A 26,085-nucleotide genomic window follows, 5' to 3' on the forward strand; every position below is an offset into this window, starting at 1 on the left:
TTATAACACAGAATACAGTGTACAGTGCTCACTTTATATTATTTTTATTACAAATAGTTGTACTATAAAAATGATAAACAAAAGAAAGTATTTTTCAATTCACCTCATACAAGTACCATAGTCAATCTCTATCGTGAAAGTGCAATTTACAGCTTTAGATTTTTTTTGATACATAACTGCACTCGGAAAAATAAAACAATGTAAAACTTTTAGAGCCTACAAGTCCACTCAGTCCTACTTCTTGTTCAGCCAATCGCTAAGAGAAACAAGTTTATTTACATTTATGGGAGATAATGCTGCCCGCTTCTTATTTACAACTGTGCAACTCATGGGAGGGACCCAGAGAGTGGTACCAGCTAAAGGGGGAACGGGGGTACATGACCTCCCCATGGCCGCAAAATGACTCCTTTCTTCCTCCAGCCTGGGAGCCCCATGCTCTCCCTGTCTCCTTCCCATCCCACATTACCTGTGTCGTCCTACTGCACCAGGAACCACAGCATCAAAAGAAGCAGAACATGGGGCCGCACGCTGGCAGCTCCTCCAGCATGCCTGTACCAGTACCACCCTTAGCCCCAGCCTGAGTCCAGTCCTCTGGTGGGGCTGTACAGACCACAGACAGAAGACGCAGCTACATGAAAGGGCTGGTGTCAGTACAGCCACACTGGCAGAACTGCCGGTGTGGGGTCGCCTGGCAGTGGCAACTCCACATTCTGCTCCTTTCAACACTGAGGTTCCCTGCTGAATGTGCCCCCAAGTGTCTGGGGGGCATGTGACCCTTCTTGCCCCTTCCAGGCCACCATTCCAGAAGACAGGCTTCGATGCTGATGATGCTCATTAAAAAAAAATGTGTTAATTAAATTTGTGACTGAGCTCCTTTGAGGAGCATTGTACCTCTCTTGCTCTGTGTTTTACCCACATTCTACCATATATTTCATGTTATAGCAGTCTCTGATGATGACTCAGCATGCTGGTTGTTTTAAGAAGATTTTCACTGCAGATGTGACAAAATGCAAAGAAGATACCAATGTGAGATTTCTAAAGATAGCTACAGCACTCGATCCAAAGTTTAAGAATCTGAAGTGCCTTCCAAAATCTGAGAGGCGGGGGTGTGGAGCATGCTTTAGAAGTCTTAAAAGAGCAACACTCTAATGTGGAAACTACAGAACCTGAACCACCAAATAATAAATAAATAAATACATAAAAATCAACCTTCTGCTGGTGGCATCTGATTCAGATGATGAAAATGAACATGCATTGGTCTGCACTTTTTTTGGACTGTTATCAAACAGAATCCATCATCAGAATGGACGCAATGGAATGGTGGTTGAAGCATGAATGGACATATGAATCTTTAGCACATCTGGCATGTAAATATCTTGCTACACCAGCTACAACAGTGTCATGTGAATGCCTGTTCTCACTTTCAGATGACACTGTTAATAAGAAGAGGGCAGCATTATCTCCTATAAACGTAAACAAACTTCTTTGTCTGAGAGATTGGCTGAACAAGAAGTAGGACTGAGTGAACTTGTAAGCTCTAAAGTTTTACATTTTATTTTTGAATGCACTTATTTTTGTACATAATTTTACCTGTGTAAGATCAACTTTCATGATAAAGAGATTGCACTACAATATTTGTATTAAGTGAATTGAAAAATACTATTTTATTTTTACAGTGCAAATATTTATAATAAATATAAAGTGAGCACTGCATACTTTGTATTCTGTGGTGTAATTGAAATCAATATATTTGAAAACGTGGAAAACATACAAAAATATTTATATAAATAGTATTCTATTGTTTAGCAGCACGATTAATTATAATTAATTTTTAATTGCTTGACAGCCTATATATCTATATAAATCTGGAGAAATACATTTAAATTTGAATGAAATATAAATAGTTACAAATACTGACTTAAGGAAAAAAGTGAAGTCAGTGAAAATGACTAGTTTGTTTACATACCCTCTAAGCCTAAGTAATGGATATTCAATTTTCCAGCTAATCATCAGTTATTGAATAGCCATGAACACTAAGCAAATACAGGGAAAGTATACAGCTCAATGGAAAAAGTAAAACTAAAATGAAAAATAACCTTATACAGAAGTAGAAAAGATTGGTGTATCCCAAACAAATATAATTAAAGCACTGAAAAGCATTTTTCCATAACAAAAAAGTTTATTATGAATGTTAAACTTTCTCAATTATAGACCTGTAAGTCTTATATGTGCACTTGGCCAATTGGTTAAAATTATAATTAAAAACAGAACAATGAAACACCTGGAAGATCATGATCTCATAATGTCTAACCAGCATGGTTTCTGCAAAGAAAAATCATGTTAATTAATCTCTTAGAATTCTTTGACCATGTCAATAAACTAGTGGATAAAAGAGGACTGGTTGACATACCTTATATAGATTTCCAAACATCCTTTGACAAGAGGCAACTATAGAAGCTAACTAATCATGGGTTATTGGGCAAAATATAGTCATGGACCAAACACTGGCTAGGAGGTAGAAAGCAAAAAGTAAGATTAAATAGACAATTTTTATTATGACAAAATGTTAACAGGCCAGTGTCTCAAGGATGCATACTAGGTCCTGTACTGCCTACTATATTTGTTAATGATTTGTAAACGGTGTAGCAATGTAGCAAAATTTGCAGAGGGCACAAAGTTATTTAGGTTAGTCAGGACCAGAAAGAACTCTGAGAAGCTTTAGAAACACCTAAGAAAGCTAGGTGACTGAGCAGCTGTTGTAGCATGCCCTCATCTCTGGAGCTAACTTGCGTCAAAACTGGCATCAACCTGCATACTCCCTGGCTCGCCAGTGTGGAACTGCAGGGGTGTGTGCCTGACTCAGTTTCCTCTTGTGGGCTATCAGTAAGTTCAATGAGGCTTTATGGCGTTAATAGTGTCCCTTCCAGGGTGGAGGGTGTCATTTATTTAGTCAAAGGCCAAAAGAACATTCAGGGAAGTCTTCATCCCTAGACCCCTAGCTGGGGAGTGAGAGTTAATCTTTGTCTGTCTGCATCATTCAAATCCATCTTTCTCCTTCATCCAAGATCTTGATTTGTGATCCTCTTCTGGAGTCAGGCCTCCTGACATCACCTGAGGAATAGTTCCTTCTTGGGACACAGGGCCTCTGCAGAGGTCAAACCACTGAAGCTCTTCTCTGGAGTAGTTTCCCAGTGACCTGGATCTCCTGCCAATGTCTGGTAAGGTCCTTTTGCTGAAACTGGGCCTCCCAAGGCACTTGGCATTCACAGCTCTTCCATCTCAGAACCTGCTCCCTACAGGAGCACCTTTCCTTAGTCCATCTTTTCTGGTGGGCTCTCTAACCAGCTCCCCAAGAAGCTCCTTACCTCGGGAAAGCTTCTTCTGTTCTGCTGACCTTCCTGACTGGGCCCACTTAACCTTTTATTAGGCCCTGTATTCCTTAGCTATTTAACTGCAACCCAGCCATCTAGGCAATTAACTACAGGTAGATCTGAGTTGTCTCGTTCTCAGGTAGGCTAGGTGCCTGACCCTCTCAGAAAGTCAGTTACCCTGTGACAGCACCGTGAAGGCAAATGAAATGCAATGTACATAAATGCACAAAGTTATCCATATTGGAGGCAAAAATTTGACTTGTACGCCTCACAGGATTCTAAATTAACTGTATCAAAACAGGAAAGGGACCTGTGCATTTCTGTAGACAACTCAGTGACAACCTTGGCTCACTGTGCAGCTGCAGTCAAAAAAGCAAACAAGATGCTAGGCTGCATAGGAATGAAATGGAGAATAAAAAGAATTGGGGATTGATCCTGCTTCGAGCAGGGCGTTGGACTTTGAGCGGGGGGGGGGATGACCTCCTGAGGTCTCTTCCAACCCTGATATTCTATGAAGAATGTAATAACTTTATATAAACCAATGGTGCAGCCTCATCTGGAATACAGTTTGCAGTATTAGTCATCCCCTGTCAAAAAGGATATTGCAAAATTAGACAGAGTACAGAGAGTGGTAATAAGAATGATCAAGTGCCTGGAAAAATTATCTTATGAAGAGAGATTGAAATGATTGGGGTTGTTTACTATAGAAAGGAGATGAAAAAGTACATAAAATAAAGACTGATATAAAGAAAGTAAATCAGGAACATCTGTTCGCCCTGTCTCATACATGAGAACAAGGAGACATTCAATTAAATTAAAAGGTGGGAAATTCACTGATAAAAGGAAATACTTCTTTACATAATGGGTAGAAAGACTGTAGAACTTACTGCCACAGGAAGCCACTGAGACCAAGGACTTAGCAAGATTCAAAAAGGAATTGGATGTTTACAGAGGTTGCAAGAATATCTAGAAATTATAAATAAATACAAGCATTTTGGAAGAGATATTACATGTCATGCTTCATGGTTTTAGCCAGTCTCTAACTATTAGAGATCAGGATAAGACCTAGTGTATGGAGCAGATCACCATGCACCTGCCTGTTGCAGGGTTCTTATGCCTTCCTCTTAAGCATTTGTTGCTACTCACTGTCAGGGACACAGTACTGGACTATATGGACTTTAGGTGTGATCCAGTGTGGTAATTTCTATGCTCTCAACTCTGTTCAGATACTATGGTGAAGAGTGCAATGCTAAAACTAACACAGAGAAAGAAAACTCCCCCTTACAGCGAGTAGGTGTTGTGACTGAGAGGAGACTGCAAGATTGGACCCCAAATAAATAACTTTATAGTAACATGAGGCAAGGTCTCTCAGCACTTGCTGCCCATTATTATCAAAAGAAAACTAGGAAGTGAGGGAGCTGTAGGGAGGCTGATTCACAAAAGCATCCCTAGCCAACAAAGCACTTAAGCACATACCTGACTTTTTAATCAAGTGCGTAAGTCCCACTGAATTAATGGGAGTTAAACACCTGCTCAAGAACTTTCTGGAATAGGGATGTATGTAAACATTTGCTCAAGTGCTTTTCTGAATCAGGACTTTAGAGAGGAAATCATCTGAATTATGCTCCTGGTGAATGTATATAGTAACAACTATCACTAACTACAGCAGCTGAAAACCAAACTTCCAGATGCACTGACTTGTGAGGTAAATGAGAGAACTTGCTTTTTTCATTAATTTCATATTTTAAAATCTGTTTTTAAGATGCATTTCTGTTCCATAGATGAACTGGTTTAAAATATAAATCTTTCAGTGTATTCTCTCCATCCAGATTCATAATCAGTGAGAGAAATCTGGGAGGAAAATTCCTTTGAGGCCACCAAACTTGATGAGAGCAGTGAACATAAGCCAGTGAGCAGAAAGTAATTTTTCATGCAGAGTAGCTGAATAAACTAACAATATGATGATGATGATGATATACACAATACTTACAGTGTAATTTCACATTTCTTTGTCAAAGAAGGCAGGTACAGTCACTAAGATACCAGTGCAGCAAACCATATGCTTAAGTGTTTTGCTGGATCAGTGTCTAATTTCATCTACATGTTGTAGCAGTCATCATTCCCTATGTGTTGCATCTACAGTGTAATCACATAGTTGTCCTTGTGCCATTATTAACACTTAGTTGATAAAATTACCTCTCTCAAGTTAGCCACCAAGTTGGAAGGTCAGTTCACTCAAGGCCCAGTTCTGTAATACACCCATATTCAAAACTTCATATTTAAAACTGAGTCAAGGATTGTGGGGTCAAATGTAGAAATGTAGAATAAATACACAAAGAAATTAGCAAAATAATAAAAGGATTAATTTTCAGACCTTTACCTTCATAGCCCCAGGAACACAAATCATCTGTGGTTCCATAGATCTTCCATTTGCTCTTTACACCTGCTCCCTTGGATAGTATGATATTTTCTTCGTCTCGGTTGCCAGAATGAAAAAATAAATCTTCTCCTTCAAGTGAAAACAGGGCTTCATTTCTACATCCCCACTGTTGAAGTTCATTTGTCTTGTTGCAAGGATTCAGAGTGATTGCAACCTGGTCTTTCTTTGACTGCACTCCCAAACATAGCTTCAATGCCACACTCAGAAGCTGGTGATCAGAGACCCACCTGAATTTTTGTGACTCATTGTCTTGGTTGCAAATGGCAGTTCTGACTGAGCTAGAACTGTGAGCTTGTACACAGCACTTGTGGTCTTCATTATATATTAAAAATATTCTACGATCTGTAAAACAACATGAGAAAACACATTTTTTGGCAAGAGGGGTTTGTAAGCAGAAGAGTAGATTTTTTCCTAGTGAAAGAAGCATGATTTTTACCACTTAACTAAAGGTTCTGTTAAACCTAAGCAGAAAAAAGTAATTTCTTCTAAAGTACTGATAACTGAGGAGAAACCATGTGTGACTCATGCACGCACAGAGAAGCAATCATTCACATACGCGCACAGATCAAATACATAAGACGTTTTTCCAAGAAGCCTTTCAAAGATGAACTCTGTGAGAATTCAAAATAACTTCAAGCAGATGATATCACTGGGTATAGTGTGTTAAAATTGCTTTGTATGTTTATTAACTAGACTAACGTCTGTGGTAATGTCTTATACATTTGTACAGCCTAAAACACACCATTGGTGATTTATATATATTAAATATGATATATCATAAAAATCAACAACTCTATTTTAGAGATTAGGATTTTAAAGTTTGACAAATCCTAAGGCCAAATTTCATTGCACAGATTGTCCATTCATTGGTGTCATTATTGTAAACATAATAATAAATATTAATAACGCTGTGCAATTTGTTGCATTACTGGCAATCATTTATTTATATAATATCTAACCTCCTCTCTGTCATTTACTGTGTTATCCTGGTCTGATTTTACTTTTTTAATAATCTGAAAATGAACCAATTGCCTATTTCAGTTATTTTTTTGGAAAAGTTCCTACAGAGTATTTCTAATTCTCCATACTGAACCTTTCCACTTTCATTTTTCAGAAGCATCAATTTCTAGTCAAATCTTTCAGGCTGAACCCTGCGTTCGTTATACAGTCAAAACTCATTGTGTCAAATTATGTCACTACCCTGCTCCACAGAGTAGAACCAGCTGGTGTTGTATGGACATAGAGCTCTGTTCATAACCTGAGGGGACAATGTCCTCTGCTCCAGGCACGGCAACATTGTATAATGTTCCAAACACATTTCCTTTATTGTAAATCCAATTTTGAGTCTTTGATTCTCCTCTTATGCATCCTAGTTCCAATCAGAAGTAACTCTACTGAAGCTAACGGAATTACACTTGTGTAAATGAGAGGTGACTTCAGTCAGAACTTGTCTCTCTCGCTATAGGAAACATTTGTGAGACATTTAAGGTTAAGCAAACAAGATGTTGTTTTTCACATCTCAGCTACACAGAGCTGCATCCCTATCCCATTTCTATAAGCCATTCAAATTAATAATTTCAGAAATAAAATATAAAGAATAAGCAGACAGCATCAGAGGGGGTTAAAGTGACCCAGGAAAAGCATGAGAAGAGAAGCACTTCCGTAGCCTTATTTACAACAGACCTAGGACCTGGACTTACCCAGCTGCTGAACAGTTTCCTGGCTAAGAGAGAGAAAAACCAGGAGTAGTGAGAGAGTCATTGCAAATATTTAATTGCTTTCTTCTGCTGTGTCAGTAGTTCCCATCATAAACTAAAAGTTTCTTATGAAATGAGCTGCATAGTAGGGCCTTCTTAGTTCTGAAGGCAGATGGATCAGGGGAAGTTTCTAAATAAGAAAATATCCTGTCACATGTGGCATTTTGAAACACCAGGAATTCACAGAGCAAACTTTGATTTTTTAAGTGAATCGCTTTCTACTGAGGCTAAAGTCTTCTTCCACAGAAATGCAAGCGATAAGCAAAGTGGTGTCAGTTCAGTGAAGATTTTCTGGGGACATGTTTGTGTGACAAATAAGTCAGGTGTTGGTTTGCCATAGTAAGGGAGCAATACAGCTGATTGAAATGATATTTGCAAACAATTATTAGACTGAGCCATTTTTCCCTAGTAATAAAGTATGCATGAACAAATCACCTTTTTTTTTTTTTTTTTTTTACAATTTGTTCATCAGTCAAAATTGTTCCATGAATCCTTTTTCCAAACACACATGGGCACTGGATTGTTTGTGAATGGCTCGTCATGAATATTGGGCCTAATTTCCAGCTACTTTGTTCTTTTGCATGAAGCAGCAGAGGAAGAGGTGCAGCAAAGGTAACATTCCTTGGGTGAGATTGTGGATTGTGCCTCTAGGAGGCGCAGCACAAAATGCACAGTCCAGGGATAGCGGGGCCCCTAAAGTGGCTTTAACCTTTTTTTATAATCCCAGTCCCAGGCTGCTCCGGGGCTGCTGGTGTAACTTTAAAAGCTGTGAGGGGCACATCTAAATTACAGCAGAGTTGAGGGCTGCACCATGAACCGCAGCTCCGCCCAGAATCTCCATAGCGCTGCATGCTGTGGCCTTGCACCTCAGACATGAATTGCGCCCCCAGGTAATCCCCTGACATGCCCCCTACACCAGAGCTTGCAGGGGACGGGGTCCTCACAGATCAGCTATTTTTGAAGTGTCTGCACCAGGTGAATCCTTCCCTTATAGAACTGGGGCATCTAGGCCTCTTTACATTACGTCAGCCCTTTTACCTGGCATCCAAGGGCTGGAGCAGAAATAAGGACCTCACCCCCTCTAGCCTAGGTGCAGAGCTCTGCAAGATCCTCCATTAGAGCAGCCTCAGTCTATTTGTAGGCTCTGGGAAGAAGTGAGTTGCAGCAGTGTAGGCACTCCTGCTACAGTCAACGTATTTACAATGGGAAAAGTGGTGGTGAAAATCTTTTACATGAGCCTGTAGCCTCAGGAGGCATTTTACAGCAACTATACACTGCCACTCCATGTATTGTACGGTTATAGCATTTATGAGCTGCCTTAACTCCACGTGCCAATGTTGATAGCCTGCTAAACCAGCAGAAAACTTTTGTAAAAGTAAGTCACTTTGTGTTTACAGTGAGAAATGCTGTACCACAAAATAAAGGTGTATGAACTGAAACACCCATCACAAATAGCAGGCATTTGTTTGGAAAGTGCTCAGAGATTAGACTCTAAAGTGAACCTATGCCAGCAAAAAAACTCAGAAGTCTCTGCTTTAATTATGAAACAGAGAGACCTAAATGCAAAAAGCAGACATAAGCTAACAGCTCAACTTAAATCTTAAAAGGAAGGAAAGATCCTTAAGAAGCTCCAGAACATTAAAAAGAGGAACTGAATAAATTGATGAATAATATAAAACTCTGTGGAAACTCAGAGCAACAATAAACATTAGACAAGGAAAAAGAATATAATCTGAACTTTTCAACTGAGGACCAAATATGTTGATAGAATAAGACCATAAACAAAAATAAGTGAAGTATCAGAGGGGTAGCCGTGTTAGTCTGGATCTGTAAAAGCAGCAGAGTCCTGTGGCACCTTATAGACTAACAGATGTATTGGAGCATGAGCTTTTGTGGGTGAATACTCACTTCAAAGTGGGTATTCACCCTTGAAAGCTCATGCTCCAATACATCTGTTAGTCTATAAGGTGCCACAGGACTCTTTGTTGCTTTTAAAAATAAGAAAGAATCAGAGCTGTGTGAATAACAGATTTATTTTTTTATTTTGGCAATTCTACAAAAATTGAAAGAAAAATTTATTTTGCACCAATGGAAAACCATGTTTTTCAAAATTCTCAATCAAAATATTAATTTTAGATTGGAATAAATTTTTTTGTTTGAATGGAAATGAAATGTTTTGTTTTGCTTTTTGATGAAATTAAAGGAAACTTCTAAATGAGAAGCCCTTTCAGCTCAAAAATGTAAACACAGTTGTTTTGGAAATGTTAAAAGAAAATGTTTTTTTTTCTGATTTTAAGGGGTTTTTGGCAAATCCTCTGCAAGAAGCTCTCACATTTCAGAGTTTCCCTAGACCCAACAGTGCAAAGCTTATTATGCAAGAATTTATTGGACATAGTTAAAAATTAACAAAACAACACCAGAAACTCCAGCTGGAATTCTGGCAGATATTTTGCTAGACAGACTTGAAATTATTCTTCTCATCCTTAACTGATGCTTACAGTTTTATTTTATATGAAGACTTCTTCTGAGACTCAGAGGAGTCAGTAACGTAGATCAGTAATTCACAAAACAAGACAAAGATCTCATTCGATGAACCCCCCGCATTAGTCACTCTCACTTAGACATAGGTTGTAAGATTTTTTAAAAATGTGTTTTGACGCCCAAATCTTGAGGTTATTACTAATTTTTAACATAAATCCTTATTCATGCAAAATGAGGGCTTGGCCATATGGGGAGGCTGTGGGCAGCTAGCAGGGGTATAAATCTACAGTGCATCAGTATGTCGCTCGCTAACTGTCCATGTGGATCCTGCTGTCATGCATTAAAAGTAATATAGTGTGTTTTGATCTACTCTGGGAGTAGGTCAATGTGCATTAGGAAACTTTTAATGCATGCAGGATAGCGAGGTCCATATGGGTAGTTAATGCATGACACACTAGTGCATTGTAGATTTGCACCGCAGCTTGCTGTACACTAACTTACTGTTTAGACAAGTCCTTCTGTTGACTTACATGACCTTATGATTAATCTCAATAAGAATAGGTACCTACTATTAATAATACATAGCTCTTTTGTAACAATTTTCATAGGTGAAACTCACTATTTTACAGATGGAGAAACCAAGGCACAGAGACTTGCTTAAGGTCACTTAAGAGGCCAGCATCAGAGCCAGGAATAGAACCTTGGCCGTCTGAGTTCTAGTTTAGTGCACTATCCACTTGGCTACACTACTTCCCCTATTGTATGTGGTATACTTGGACAAGACAGACTTTATTCCAGAGAGCCATGCAGAGCTAATGGTGGGAGGATTATGAATGTAACATCCAACAGACTCTCTCTGGAATGCTTTTAGGGACCAATCCAATATCTAATGAAGTCAGAGGGAGTATTTCCATTGATTTCAATGGGCGTTGGACTGAGGCCCTTAGCCCTTGATGAGGAAAAAGCCTTTGGAAGTTGAGATGGCTGTACCTTTTTGAAATTGTGAGGATCATGGGTATCTTGAATATGTTCATACATCAGATTAAAATAATTTATGATCTGATCAACTGATACCCCACGGAATACCCCATCACTACCCCAAATTCTAACACCACAAGTAGCTTCTGAAACAACAGCAACACACACACGTGCACATACACACACACAAAACCTCCTTCACCATAAGAGCTTTTCCATCAGATCTTTGTTTTGAAGTGTGGGAATTCTCAGGTTGTAATAAACACAACAAAAGGATTTTACATTTTCTAGGGAAAAGAACCTGCTCGGGTTATACCACAGCCTTTAAGGACTAGGTGCTCAGTACAAGTGGACATGAAGTATATAGCCTTATACGTAGATGGACAGACAGGAGCTTTGCTGTCTCACATGCTTGTACTCTCTCAAATTACCAGGGAGTTACTTCATTAGAGACTCTCCTGTCTTTCCTCTGTTTTTCACTGCTTCATACTCCCCGCACATTGCTCCTGCAGTATTGCTAGGCTGGCAGTAAATTCTCAGTTTGCTGGTACTCATGCCTATGCAATCTATCACAGAATTAAAAATGGTAACCTGCCTTTAGGGAAAAAAAAGCTGTGGACTCGCTGTTCTGAGCAATTATTTGTAATGACAGAAGGTAACTGGGGAGTGGCAGATAAAATTGTACAAAGGGGAATGGAAGACTAACTTATTCAGAAAAGATTAGATAATTTTTTTTTGAGAAAGTAGCTGGTAATATTAATTCTGATGATCTGGGGAGGTAAGGTAACATGGATAAAAATTAGGGCTGTCGATTAATCACAGTTGACTCACAGAATTAACTCAAAAAATTAATTGTGATAAAAAATTAATCGTGATTTAACAAATGAATTGTGATTAATTGTGCTGTTACATAACAGACTACCAATTGAAGTTTATTAAATATTATTCAGTGTTCTTCTACATTTTCATATGTACTGATTTCTATTACAACACAGAATACAAAGTGTAGGGTGCTCACTGTTTTATTTTTGAATGCAATTTTTTTTCCCGACATTTGTTAGTTCAACTTTCATGATAAAGATATTGCACTACAGTACTTGTATTAGGTGAATTTAAATATACTATTTCTTTTGTTTTTTCCAGTGCAAATACTTGTATTCAAAAATAAATATAAAGTGAGCACTGAACACTGTATTCTGTGTTGTAACTGAAATCAATATATTTGAAAATGTAGAAAACCTCCAAAAGTATTTAAATAAATGGCATTCAATGATTAACAGCGCAATTAATCAGAATTGTTTTTTGAATTGCTTTACAGCCCTAATAAAAATAAAAATATCAGGTGGTTCTCTGTGTGATTCATAGAAGTAAGTGGCAGCTCCTGCACAAGGTGAGACTTAAAAGAGGAAGGCTATGAACTGACAGGATTTAAACTCCCCGTTTCTTTCTCTGGACTCTGTTAAGATCTGGAGGATGAAAAACAGAGAATTAAATAAAAATGTAGAAACAAACTGAATATAGAAAGATGTGTTTGACTGACAGTTGCAAAATGAATGTGTGATCTTGGGCCAGATTCTATTGGAATCCCCAGCAAGTAGGAAAGCTTTGTACATCTCCACGACCACAAAGCAACATATTAGGACACAGCAAAGCTAGGGCTCATTTTCTCAGTTCCTAGCTCTGTCCCTTATATGTGACATTCTGCAAACTACAGGCTATATTTTAGCCACTTGTAATGATACTTGCTTCAAAGGGGCGTTGGGAAGCCTAGTTAATGTCTATAAAAGTTTGCACATAGAAGGCACTAATTTAGTGCAAATATTATGGACTTCTTAAGCAAGTCTAGAGTACCTGCAGTGAGCTAATGGGCCTCATCAAATCCTCAGCGTGGAATTCCAGGTCGGGCACTGGAAAGGTTGAGGAACATTTGATATTTCATTCTTTGCAGCCAACACATCACACTGCCCTCTAGTAATGGCCACCTTGGCATGTGGTCTATGCCAGTTTTTCTCAATGACCTGTCTGTGGGCTGGGACCAGGCCCTGAGATCTCCTTGACACAGGTTAGGAAGGCTGCAAGCCAGTCCCCTGGTATCAAAAAGATTGAGAAACACTGGTCTGTGCCACCAGCATCCCTGGGGGTAGCCTCATTGTGTTTCCTTCTCTACCAAGGATAAAGATACACTCCTGTGGACAGGGGCGGCTCCAGACCCCAGCACGCCAAGCGCGTGCTTGGGGCTGCAAGCCGCGGGGGGCACTCTGTCATTGCTGCGAGGGCAGCAGGCAGGCAACCTTTGGCAGCTTGCCTGTGGAGGATCCACTGGTCCCACAGCTTCGGTGGACTTCCCGCAGGCTGCGGGAGGTCCGCCGAAGCCACGGGACCAGTGGACCCTCTGCAGGCAAGCCGCCGAAGGCAGCCTGCCTGCCGTGCTTCGGGCGGCGAAATGCCTAGAGCCGATCCTGCCTGTGAATGCAGTTTATGCCACTTCATATATAGAATGTGGTTAACTCAGCTGATGTTCCATATTTATAAAACCAGTGAGTGTTCACAGTGGTTTCAGATCAAGCCCACAGTTACATAAATCATAGCCTTTTTTTCCTGGCTACACAATCTCTATCATGCAGCACCTACAGAAAGAGATTCCTGCGGCTTTTCTGCTGAGCCAGAATTTCACCCTGGTGATTGCCCAGCATGGAACCATCCCATCTGCCCTTTCTACCCGTCAACTTATTCTGCTTTTCCCAATTACACATGTATATCTGATATCATAATGTGAATCATTTTTTTTTCTGCCAGGCTTACCTTTATTCTGAAAATCTTCATCACAGAATATGTTCTTAGTAAGTGTTACTGCATTCATGAAACTTCAATTTGTCCCATTCACACTCATGTACTCACTCTTTAAAATATGCACCTTACTTCCCGTTTGACTTTGCTTAGCTTCCAGTCAGCAGCATCTTCAATCTTGGGACATATGTAGAGTTAAGCAGGTGAGCAAGTGTTTGCATGATCAAGGCCTATACGCTGAACATGTCCAACTTATGTTCTGTACAGTGTTATGTAAACGTACAGAACTAAACAAATGTTTTAAAAAACACAACATAAGGTGCAACATGGCTGCTGGCCAAACTGATAAATATCTATATCGTTTTTAAAAACTGCAAACTACATAAAAATGTTCCCATTTACCAGGCATAATAAAAATGCAAAACCTTTACAAACTATCTTTTAATGCTTATTTTACAAAACTGCAGCAAAAAGGAAAGCAATGTACACTCTGCTTTCAGCCATTCATCTCCAGAGGGATACATTTTAATTCAAACATGATTGAAATTTCACAAAAGGAATAAACATTAGATTATATGACATTGCTTGAAGCTAAGACCTATGAAGCATTTTGTTGTTTACATATTACAAAAAATAAAATGCAGAACTAAAAGAACAGCAAGAACGGGCCTGATCCTTAGGCGCCAACTATTCCTGTTGCCGAGGGGTGCTTGAGCACCCCCCCCACATCCAGCCCTGCCCCAACTCCACCCCCATTCCAACCTCTTCTCCAAAGTCCCCACACCAACTCCACCCCCTCCTTGTCCCCATTGAACCCCTGCCCCAAATCCCCACCTTGGCCCCGCCTCTTCCCTGCCCCCTCCCCTGAGCGTGCCATGTTCCTGCTCCTCCCCCATCCCTCCCAGTGCTTGCCACATGAAACAATTGTTTACCAACAGCAAGTGCTGGGAGAGAGGAGAAGTGGGACACGGTGCGCTCAGAGGAGGAGGCGGAGTGGAGCCAGAGGTGAGATGGGGCATGGGGGCATGGCGGGGAGCTGCCAGTGGGTGCAGAGCATCCACCAGTTTTTCCCCATGGGTGCTCCAGGGCTGAAGTACCCACAGAGTCAGCGCCTATGGCCTGATCTAATGCTCTGGGAAGTCAGTTAAAAGAATCCCATTGACTTCAGTGGATTAAGCCCTACAAGAGAACATGTTGAGTAGATGTTCTGAAGTCATCTGAACTGAAGTTATACAACAAAAAAAGGCTTTTTTTAATATGCTGAAGTGAAATACAATGGCACCAGCATGGAGTGCTGGAACTCTGGAGTGAGATTTGCACGATTCCAATAGAATTAGACAGTTGCTTTTCTGAGTGCTTTGAAGAGTCTGTAATGATTATTCTCATAATCAGCATGATGGGCTGGCTCTTTTTATGGTTGATAGGGATTGCAGGTACCATGTAGGGACAGGAGAATAGTTTTGGATGTTTTTCACGTGGCTTGAGGTCATATTTGGTTCTTTTATTAAATAGCTCCCACAGAACTATTCTTCTACAAGTAGATTCAGAACCTCGCATGACTATGGAAAGAATGTATTTAACACACAAATACAGTCTCTGCAAAATGCACTACAATTTTAACAGGATAAAACAGCTTTGTCATAAGGGTTCATGTAGTCCAGATAAATTCATTTTTATCAAAATCATTTTTATTTTGTGAATTAAAGCATAGCTTGTTCATTCTGCTCAATGTTGGCCACAAGATACTTTGAGTCACTAGCTGCAGGAACAGCATCTCTATTGCAATACAGAGTGTTGTCAAAGGCGACATCTATTGGTAACTGGTTGTGTCTTTTTTTCTTGAAGAAAATATAGGCTGCAAGGCCAGCTCCTACTAGAATGAGAAGGACCAGAATAACGGCCATTCCATTTAAGTGGTGTGCAGGAACAGCTTCATCTTTCTTCAATACTGCAAATGAATGTGAATCAATTATTCAGAATCCTAAAGATTATGACGATATATATTAGGATCTGACAGTGGGTCTGATTTCCAATAGTTCTGAGCACCCATAACTCCAAGTCAATGTAAATTGTGGAAAATCAGCAGAAAACCAGGCCCAATAACATTTTTGAAGGCAGAGTTTTATGGCTGTACATCATTACAGTTTACAGATAACTTCTATAATGCTAGTCACAAAATATATCATACAGAGGTCCAGTCAAAACACAGTTAAATACTTAATTCAAAATGAAATTGAGTTTGAGGGGAGAGTTCTGCTTTTTAGTCAGGTTGGAGATATAATAATCACAATAATACATTTCAAATAAACATCCACAGAGCTGGGTATCAAACAGCAATCTTGTCAGAAAGTAAAATAAATATTTGAAAAAGAACTAGATAAATTCATGGAGGACAGGTCCATCAATGGCTATTAGTCAAGATGGGCAGGGATTGCGTCCTTAACCTGTTTGCCAGAAGCTGAGAATGAGTGACAGGCAATGGATTACCTGTTCTGTTCATTCCCTCTAGGGCACCTGGCACTGGCCACTGTCAGAAGACGGGATATTGGGCTTGGATACTGGACCTGGCCTGACCCAGTATGGCTGTTCTTATGTTCATATATTTTTAACCTGATTTGGGTCTCTCTTTGATTTACTTATAAGAAAGCAGTCCTACCTTTATTGTCTGATAGCGTCTCAGATGGTTCAACTTCAGTAACTTTCAAATAAAAAAAAAAGATATTCATAATCTTTAAGTTTTACACCAAATTGTGCAGTCACAGAGTAAATAAATCCTGTATGAAGAGTTACTATGTTAGACACGCTGCATTTTAAAATTAAAATAAAATAATGGAGATGCAAAATATCTGATAACAACTTTAATTTAATCTAAATGAATCATCTACCCAAATCAAGCAACAAATTCCAGTTAAAAGTTAGATCCAGGAAAAAAAAAAAGATATTTTTCTTTGTTTTGCATGAAAAAAATGTTACCAATTGATTTGAGATGATTTCACACCTTCAGAATGTCAAGCCTTCATGACATTTTGAGAAGCTGAAGGTTTTCCACACTACAGTATGGGGAAAACTGAAAATCCATATTTGTGTTTTTAAGTCTAGGATGCCAAGACCAAGGGGGCAACAGAAAAACAAATTAGGTCACTATTCCCGTCTTCCTTCCATGGGGTCCTAGGCACATCCTCCCCTCTATTTACCTCACAGTTACATACATCCTTCCACCGCTGCTTCTCGGCAGTATCTCCTTCCTCCCTCTCAGCAATAGCTCTGTCATTCTGGGTCCTCTCACCCTCAGTTAACTTCTTCTCAAGTTCTTCCCCTCACATCCCATCTGCAACTCCTCTGTTTTGGCTCCTCTTCCTCCCTAAACCCTTCTGGTTGTGCTCTCTTCACCTCCCTACCAACAGAGCCTGGTTTGGTTAGTGCCTGCTCTTCCAAGGCACTAAGAATAAGGGTGATTGGAGTGGAACTCAGGAGTCCCGGGCCCCTTCTCTATTAGCAATTGCGCTTAAATGGGAGTTTCACCCCTGATTTCAATGGGAGTAGGATCAGAATATCTACCACAAAGACAGACCCATACAGAATACGCAATGCAAAGGATTTTGTAGCATAAATATTAGTCATTGTTAATAACACACTGTACTGAACATATCACTTACTCTTTGGTATTTTACAAATAAATCTTTTGTCAGCAGAGCAGTAATAGCTTCTCCAGCCCCCATCTGAGGCATCCATGTCAACACAATATTCATGATAACCATCCGTAGGCTCTCTTTCTTTCCAGTTTACAAACTCTACTGCACTGTTGTCTGCCCATGTCCATTCTCCTAAAGTTAAAATGAAAAATACAGAATAACAAATGACAGGTTAAGGATCACCCATTTCTAGAGATTGAAATGATATAATATGATTTCTACGGCACCTGTCACTGTTGTAATCTGAGCATTGAATTCATTAATTTATTAAATCAATACATTAACATTCTATAGGACTCAGTTTTCTCTCTCCTTCCAGGCAGACACAACTGAGAATGCCTTATGTCTGTAAGTTTTCACTTGGACATTGTTAGCTGCATTGTCCTAGAGCAGGGGTCAGCAACCTTTCAGAAGTGGTGTGCCGAGTCTTCATTTATTCACCATAATTTAAGGTTTTGCACGCCAGTAATACATTTTAACATTTTTAGAAGGGTCTCTCTAAGTCTATATTGTATAACTAAACTATTGTTGTATGTAAAGTAAATACGGTTTTTAAAATGTTTAAGAAGCTTCATTTAAAATTAAATTAAAATGCAGATCTCATCAGTTTAGTGTGATCCTTGTCCTTGCTGAATTTTCCCATGTCTGGCACGTATTTGGATACTTTAAGCTGCATGCAGACTTCTGAGTGATCAGTTGTTAACCAGCTCCGAGAGAGACAGAGGACAGATTTCATGTGTGAAAATACCTGTTTGCACAGGTATGTGGAGCCAAATGCTGAAAGCATTGCAAACGCAATTTTCTTCAAACAGTTAAATTTCACTGGCAGGGACGTCCAACAGGTCGGAACAGAGGCCCTGATCTCTCTCGGTAGCTTTAAATGCACTCCGCAGATCTCCAGACTTTGATGCCCACAATTCTGTTTCTGAACTGAATGAGCTGCATTTCAAAATCTTTAACATCCATCCACTGAAATACAGACAAATCCAAGTCGCTTTCATTGAACTTTTCAGGTTTAATTAGAAAAGAAAGCATTGGGCCAAATTGCTGGAAATCTTGAAATCTGTCAGAAAATTCTGATTCCAGTTCTTGCATGTATATTCCAATCTTTTCGACACTGACAGTGCAATGTGTCAATAGCTCTTTTATGTGTTGGAAGTAGTGGAAAGTCGAAGTTTGAATATCCTGAGAAAAAACTACTAGTTTTACACCAAATGCTTTCCAGGTTTCATAAAGATCCAGGACCGTTTGCCCTGCACCCTGGAGACAGAGGTTGAGTTCGTTTAGGTGAGCAGTGATGTCAGTTAGAAAAATGAGCTTACACAGCCATTTGTCATTATCCAGTTTGGAGTAGTTTTGTCCTTTTTCCAACAAGAAAGCCTTGATTGCATAAACAGTTTACAAAGTGCACCCAAACCTTGCCACGACTTAGCCACCGAATGTTGCTTTGAAGTGGAATGTCATTATAAGCACTGTCCATCTCTTCCAGCAGTGCTTGAAACTGTCTGAGAGTCAAAGCAGATAGAGCAACAATCTGCACCACTGTATTAATCACATTATTAAGCTCTGAATTAGAAATTTTAGCACACAGATTTTCTCGATGGATGGTACAGTGATATTTGACTGTCGGGAAGCCAATTTGATCTTCAAGTAACTTTACAAATTCCTTCTGTTTTCCGACCATAGCAGGTGCACCCTCTGTTGTCACACAAAACATCTTTCTGATGTCAACTGCTCGTTCTTGAAAATGGTTTACAAAAGTTTCCGCTATATCTTCCCTCTTTGTTGTGCCACGCATGGGTTTTAGGCAACAAAAGTTCCTCTTGATTTAATCAGAAGTACAATATCTTGCAAAAACTGCCAAACGTGGAACTCCGTTTATATCTACACTCTCATCAACTGTGACACTAAACACTGCTGTGTCTTGTTAATGTTTTCTGCCATTTTGCTGATGCGTCTCTCAACTGTTCTGGCAGAGACAGGCAGTTCTTTTATTCAGATACGCATCTTTATTTGGCAAATCATTGGAACAAAACCTCCGAACTGCTGAGAAAAACTTTTTATACATCCACCATCTGTAAATGGCTTTCCGTTTTTTGCAATGCATTGTGCAATCTTGTAACTTCCTTCTGTGGCTTGATTTTTACTTACACTCAAGCATTTAAAAACACTGCTTTGCTTTTCATACCCTGTTACTGCCTTTTTGATTGATTCACTCTTGTCTGCTTCGTCAAGAAAGGTTTTCTCATGCTTCATTTCAAAATGTCATCGAACACTTGATGTGCGACAAAAAACACTTTCACAACAGAAAGCACAAACAACATGGTCTTTCTTTTGAATAAATCCAAATGTGTTGTCCAAGACGACTGAAATGAATGAACATCTAACTTTGCTTTCTTAGGAGCTGATATTTTGTCAAATGTCCCCCTCAACTTACAGTGGAAAAAAAATTGCAACAGACGGAACGCACAACGTCAAATGCAGTGCGCTGTTCCACATGATGTAAGCAGCAAATCAGGGCTTAAAAATATCCCAGTACAGTGGTGCTGGAACAATTTTTAAGGTGGGGGGTGCTGAGCTGCGCCCCCTGTTGCCCCTGACTGCACCCCTCACTGCCTGAGGCTGAGGCCAGTGGCCACTGCTGGAGGTGGCTGCAGAGCGCCAGGCTGATGGCCAGGACCTCAGCATGGCAGCAGAGCCCACGGAACCAGTGGCTGGGAGCTGGGGCCAGCAGAGGGCTGAGCAGGGCTGGTGGACAGGACCACGGCTAGCCGGGGGCTGGCATCCAAGACCCCGGGATGGCAGCAGAACCCTGGGCATTGTGAGTGCCGCTCAAAATCGTCTCTTGTGCTGTCTGTGGCACAAGTGCCACAGGTTGCTGACCCCTGTCCTAGAGGAGCACAGCTGTCTCAGTGAACTATGAATGGAATGGCCAGGCCCACTGAGCCTTGAAGACTAAGACCAGGACTTGGAACTTGCACCAGAATTTGCAGTAGGAGCCCGCACCATGGGTGGAGCGCCACAATGTATTCTCTGTGGTCATGCAGGTGCAGGGATCTGAGCAGCCCCTGTGGTTTTGGCTCTGCATCAGAGCCAAGACTAGAAATCAGCTCCCTTGCAAGGTCTGGCTCAGTTAATTAATTCTGCCTGATTGTTTCAGGATGACTTAAGAAATACACCTATTGTTCTCTGCTCTTCCCTTACTCAGGCGCAGCTAGCAGGAATAGCTGCTTCTTCCTGTGTCTCAAGGATGAAGGGATCGCAGTACCTAGACTTGGAGTTAGATGGAAAATGAAAATCAAATTGTTTTCTTTCATGGAAATTTTCAGCAAATTAAAAACCAAAATAATTTCACTGAAAACTAATCTTTTTGCCAAAACTTGTGACTGAAAACTGAACAGTTCGATTCAGAAATGTTGCTGCAGTGCCTCATGGGAGCTGTAGTTCCAGTGCCTAGGACTAGGAAAGTCTAGTACCAGAAACTGTGCTGAAAGAATCCAGTGGGCCCAAAAGGCATAAATTGGTAAGGTGGCGTGTTCCTGTCTATTTTCTGCACCACCCAGGATCAACCAGCCAGCAAGGAGCAGAATGCTCACTTCACACTGCAGTGGTATTAATGGTATACCAAAGGCTGCTGTTATACATGCTCTCCAAGGCTTCTGGAGGTATTGCAACTAGCTCAAACAAAATACCAGCAGGAATAGTTGCTGCTACAGAAAACCTCCCCCTATCCCCTCTGACAGGCTGTGGCTTCACAGGCACAAAACAGCATTACAATCCTAACCTATAAATACAGAAATACATTTCTTTAAAAGACTTTAGCAGACTTTTCGCAACTTCCTCTTGCTGAATAAATACTTAACACTGAGATTTCTTCATTAACTGAGGTGCTGTTAAGTTTGGTTAAATGTTAAGGGAATGAAAGGAAAGTGTGAAATGAAATAAATACTGTATGTGTATATTTTTTTCTATTTACAAGAGAGAGAGACAGGGATATAAAATGTGCAGTCACCTTTCTGAATAATTTCTCCTTTTTATGTACTATAATTGAAAAATATTAAACATTTGACATCAGATTTCCATCTTCTGTTTGAGTACTTATTTGTAAATAACTATTGAAAGTTAAATAATTACCATCCACATTCTTGTACATTCCAATCCAAAACTGTCTTGAGTCACTTGCAAATGCATCCAAGTGGTGCAAGAGAAAATTCATTTCTGCCATATTTTCTATGGAAACCAAAGAGGCTCCTGCAAAACATAAATTAATAAATAAGCATCATTTAAGCATGTTTCACCATAGAAAATGATCTGCCCCTTGAAAGAATCATGATGATATTTTCTTAACCCTCCTGATACATTTAAAATAGCCATAGACTGTAATTAATTTTTGCCACTGAGAGTTCCAGAAACAGATCAATAACAGCCCTTGCATTTTGCTCTTTAGAGGAAAACATCCTTTTCTTTGAGCTGCTATACTGGTTATTGCCAGGCAATACATATCTTATATTAGTTTTGTATTTACATGCTCCATTTTTTCAGTTAACCCCAATCTTTCCCTGTGCTTAACGTGCTGGAGACGATGCAATTAGAAAAATGAAGCTTTTAAAAATATATATATTCCCTCTTGCGCTGGGGATAAAAACAAAACAAAACAAGGAAGGAGAGAGAAGCTGTTTTGGGAAATAAGAAATATCATCATATGTCAATTAAGGGGATGATCTTATTACCACCATAGTCCTAGTTTCCTCAATACTGACATCCTGTTGTATTAATGTAGATGGAATAAGTAGGGCCCAAGAATCAAAGGTATTACCATTATCCTGTCACTGTCCAACATTAAACAGAGTTAAACAAGATTTAGTACACAGAGTCCTCAGACACCTTGGTACCTTGGCAAACACATCATTAAAATATTTTTAACCTTTTATTAAAGATACAGAAAGCAAGAAGGAGAAAGGTTAAAGCATGTGAAATGTAAAGTATTAAGCAAGTCTTCCATTTTAACAGTATCCCATGTTCGCCTTCCCTTTAGGTGGAGAGAGTTTTTAAGAAGAACTGCCTGCCTCATCATCTGACAGTCTCTTAGATAGTATTAAAAATGGTAATAACTCATTTTTGGGGTGGGGAGAAAAAAATTAGTTGAAATGGACAGGGCTATTGTAGCTCTTGTTAAAGTCTAATTCTGTTTCCTAGAAGACAAAACAAAAGGGTGAAGAAAAGAACAGCTAAAATAGAAAATACTGTTTATGTATCTGTTAACTCTCACTTGCAACTTTACTTCTGGAAAAACACAGGCGTAGCACATGGTCTTATCAGCCCCTCTGAGACCTGGCAAACTTGTACCACTATTGGGCTGCTCAGAGCACTGCATTTAGCTGCCCTTATAGCAATGTTGCAAAATATGCAGTCTTTGCTGGCTAAGCCAGATCCTTATTAAGCCGAAGGAAAATGGAGAGAGCTAGAAAAAAAAAACAAGGTGGGGAAGGAAAAGGACACGTGGTGGAGACACAATCTCACATCCCAGGTCATGGCTGAGATTTCACTAAAGCTGTTAGCAGTGACCCAGTGTCATCTGGGTCCCTATGTCTGAGGCAGGTCTCTCTCAGGATGTCAAAAGTACAGTGAAGGCCCAATAGCTCCAAGGATCCCAGGAGATGGTGGGGGTGGCAGTCATGATGGTAAAGTTTGCTCTTTCCCCTTCTCTCATCTTTCAGTGAGCCAGCATCTTGGTAGCCAGCTTTTCCCCACAAAAAGTTTCTTTGTAAGGACCACAAAAGGGAACACTGGGAGGAATAGCCCATCCTCTTATTATTTTATCCACCAATTAGGTCTAATAACCAACATGCCAATTTTGGTTAATTGTTTTTCAATCCCAAATATCTCTTATTTACCAGGCACCATCTCAGCACAGTTCTAGAATTGTATCAGTAAACCTTTTTGTTTGGACTAATTTAGTCCATCTCCCTTTTGTACCTTTTACTATTAACATTGATTGTCATAGGTTGTTGTGACATTTTATAAACCTTTACTCACTTCTTACAGCTGAACTCACAATTAGGCCCAATTATTATAAGAGACCAGCATTAGGTTCTTTTCCTTTTGTGGTGGATTTCCCACACTAGGGTACCAGCATCTAAGAAGTATTAAACTGAGACCACCAACTCATTTCACATAGGCCACATAAAATTCTGAGTTGTGACTAACAACCAAATCTCCTCTCCTTGAAGTGCTCAGTTCATTAGGACTTTAAAAGAACAAAATATCAAGAACCTCTCTCATTTTGGCACAGACCAGGAACTCCTTTTACAGTCATTAAATTGAAACAAGTAAAAGGAAACCAAGAGGGTCCAAAATACATCTGCTTTTTCCCAGGTACCTGGACAAGAGTCCTTGCAGACCTGCATCTTGAACTCCCAGCTTCCTTCCTTTGGAAAGTCAGCTGATTAAATTCCTACTGCTAGGTTAATTGGCAGGATTCCAAATGCCACTTTTTAAGTAAACAAACCTCTTAATCCTTGTTGATCCTGGTTCCTCCTTATATAGGTACAGGGTAGTGGGTTTTATTTCTAGGGACCAGGACAGTGTCAGCCCAGATGTGTCCCTCCTCAAACCCCAAGTGTCTCATCATCAAACAGTAATCACATAGCAACTAATTTCATTCACTCTCAACCTTTGCCAGGTTCAGACCAGTGACCTTGTGATGGAGTGAGATGAACCTTAGGCTGACTCACCACTCTGGGTATTTGGTAAGCAACCCCACATGAAGCAAATTAAGGACATAATTGGTTAAGGACTGAATGATTAACCAATTAACTAGGTGACTCTGCTCATCAACCGAGGAAAGCTAAAAGGCAGATAGTAAGAGGATGGGGGGGGGCTTGAGAGATAAATATTGTTTTCTTTTACTCTCATCTTTACTGTAAAGTTTCCCAGTTTTTCATTTTGAAAGGGAAGAAAGCACTTCCTTTAATTCCACTTTCCCCACCAACCTCTTTCCTACCCGCCCACTTCCCTACAGTGCCCCAGTTTTACACTTTGAAGATAAAATCAAACTGCTGGTGGACAGATAGTAGGACTCGTGCCCAAAATAAGTGGCAAGCCTGCAGGAAACTGTTAGGTCCTGATTAAAGATGACACTCACCTAAACGAACACATTCCATGGAAGACTGGGGCCAGCTTTCCATCTCTGAAGACTCAATGTAGTAACAGTGACCATGGAAGGGAATCCAAGATCTGCGTATGTCAGATGTAGGACATTTTCCAGGGAGTTGTGGAAGTTCAGTAGGGGCTAAAACTGAGAAGAAGCCATGCTGTATGAAATCAATAAGCGCTTGATATGTTACTGAAAACACATATATACTCTACCATAAGTAGCCACTATTAATTTGACTGTGATACCATGAAAAAGAACCTCAGATAGTCACGGTTCATGATCTGGGCCAGATTCTCTACTCTGCTGTGGAGGTTTTACATTGGGGTAACTGCACTGACTTTAGTTGAGGCCTGGTCTACACAACACAGTTAGATCGACACAAGGCAGCTCATGTTGGTCTAACTACGTCAGTGTCTACACTACAGCCTTGTCCCACTGTTGTAAGTGTTCTACTATACCAGCATAATAACTCCAACTCCACAAGAGGTGTAGGGCTTATGTCGGTGTAGTTAGGGTGACACAGCATCTGTGTAGACCCTGCATCCCTTACATCAGCTGTTGGATCCATGAAATTGACAAGAAAGCCAGGCAGATAGAACCCAGCTGCCCCCCAACTCCTCTGGAGAGCTGGGTGGCTGAACCCTGCTCCTGGCTGGGAGCCAAGATGAGAACGGAACCCTCTCCCAGCTGGGAGCTGCAGGTGGCTAGACCCTGCTTCCGAGGGGAACCGAGAAGCCGGGGCAGCTGATATTAGACTTTCCAATGAATCTCCATTGATACTTCCTGTTGTACTGACAGATTTGTAGATGAGTAGAAAAGGCCTAATTCTGAAATTCTTGAGCATCCAAAACTCTCATTCAAGTCAGAGTATTTGGATACGCAAGGGATTCAACAGCGGGTCCACAGCTTACAGACTGAAAACAACGTGGCATAATGCACCAATTAGTTTGTGGAATAAACTTTGAAAAATGTTTAGAATTCACTAGTTAGCATCTGTCAGGCACCAAGAAACTGTATCAATGACTATTTCCTTTAAAGAAACCAATATTAGAGCAGAGTACATGTCAACAGTCACATTCATTATTTATACATACACAATAGAACCTCAGAGTTATGAATGCCTCAGGAATGGAGGATGTTCGTAACTCTGAAATGTTCGTAACTCTGAACAAAATGTTATGGTTGTTCTTTCAAAAGTTTAAAACTGAACTTAATACAGCTTTGAAACTTTACTATACAGAAAAAAAAATGTTGCCTTTAACCATCTTAATTTAAATGAAACAAGCACAGAAACAGTTTCCTTAGCTTGTCAAATCTTTTTTTAAACTGTAATTTTTAAAACTAAAACTTTTTTTAGTCATTTACATTTAATGCAGTTCTGTGATGTATTTGATTTTTTGTTGTTGTTTGTTTGTTTTGGTCT

At 40.0% G+C, this 26,085-nt stretch overlaps 2 protein-coding genes across 2 annotated transcripts in view; both read right to left on the bottom strand.

Annotated features, from left to right (window-relative positions):
* The window catches only part of LOC115644816 (macrophage mannose receptor 1-like), a 16,531-nt gene extending 8,959 nt beyond the window's left edge, over positions 1-7,572 (bottom strand). Inside the window, exons 1-2 of the mRNA XM_030549282.1 lie at positions 7,512-7,572; positions 5,752-6,153 (exon numbers count right to left, since the gene is read on the bottom strand). Of these exons, the coding sequence (XP_030405142.1) occupies positions 5,752-6,153; positions 7,512-7,572 (463 nt within the window). The remainder of the gene's footprint in view (positions 1-5,751; positions 6,154-7,511) is intronic.
* Positions 7,573-14,735: 7,163 nt separating this feature from the next.
* The window catches only part of LOC115645567 (macrophage mannose receptor 1-like), a 53,494-nt gene continuing 42,144 nt past the window's right edge, over positions 14,736-26,085 (bottom strand). Inside the window, exons 26-30 of the mRNA XM_030550433.1 lie at positions 24,651-24,803; positions 21,641-21,757; positions 17,471-17,638; positions 16,471-16,512; positions 14,736-15,762 (exon numbers count right to left, since the gene is read on the bottom strand). Of these exons, the coding sequence (XP_030406293.1) occupies positions 15,515-15,762; positions 16,471-16,512; positions 17,471-17,638; positions 21,641-21,757; positions 24,651-24,803 (728 nt within the window). The 3' untranslated portion in view covers positions 14,736-15,514. The remainder of the gene's footprint in view (positions 15,763-16,470; positions 16,513-17,470; positions 17,639-21,640; positions 21,758-24,650; positions 24,804-26,085) is intronic.

The sequence above is a fragment of the Gopherus evgoodei genome, chromosome 2 (genome assembly GCF_007399415.2).
Source record: "Gopherus evgoodei ecotype Sinaloan lineage chromosome 2, rGopEvg1_v1.p, whole genome shotgun sequence".
Taxonomy (NCBI): Eukaryota; Metazoa; Chordata; order Testudines; family Testudinidae; genus Gopherus; species Gopherus evgoodei.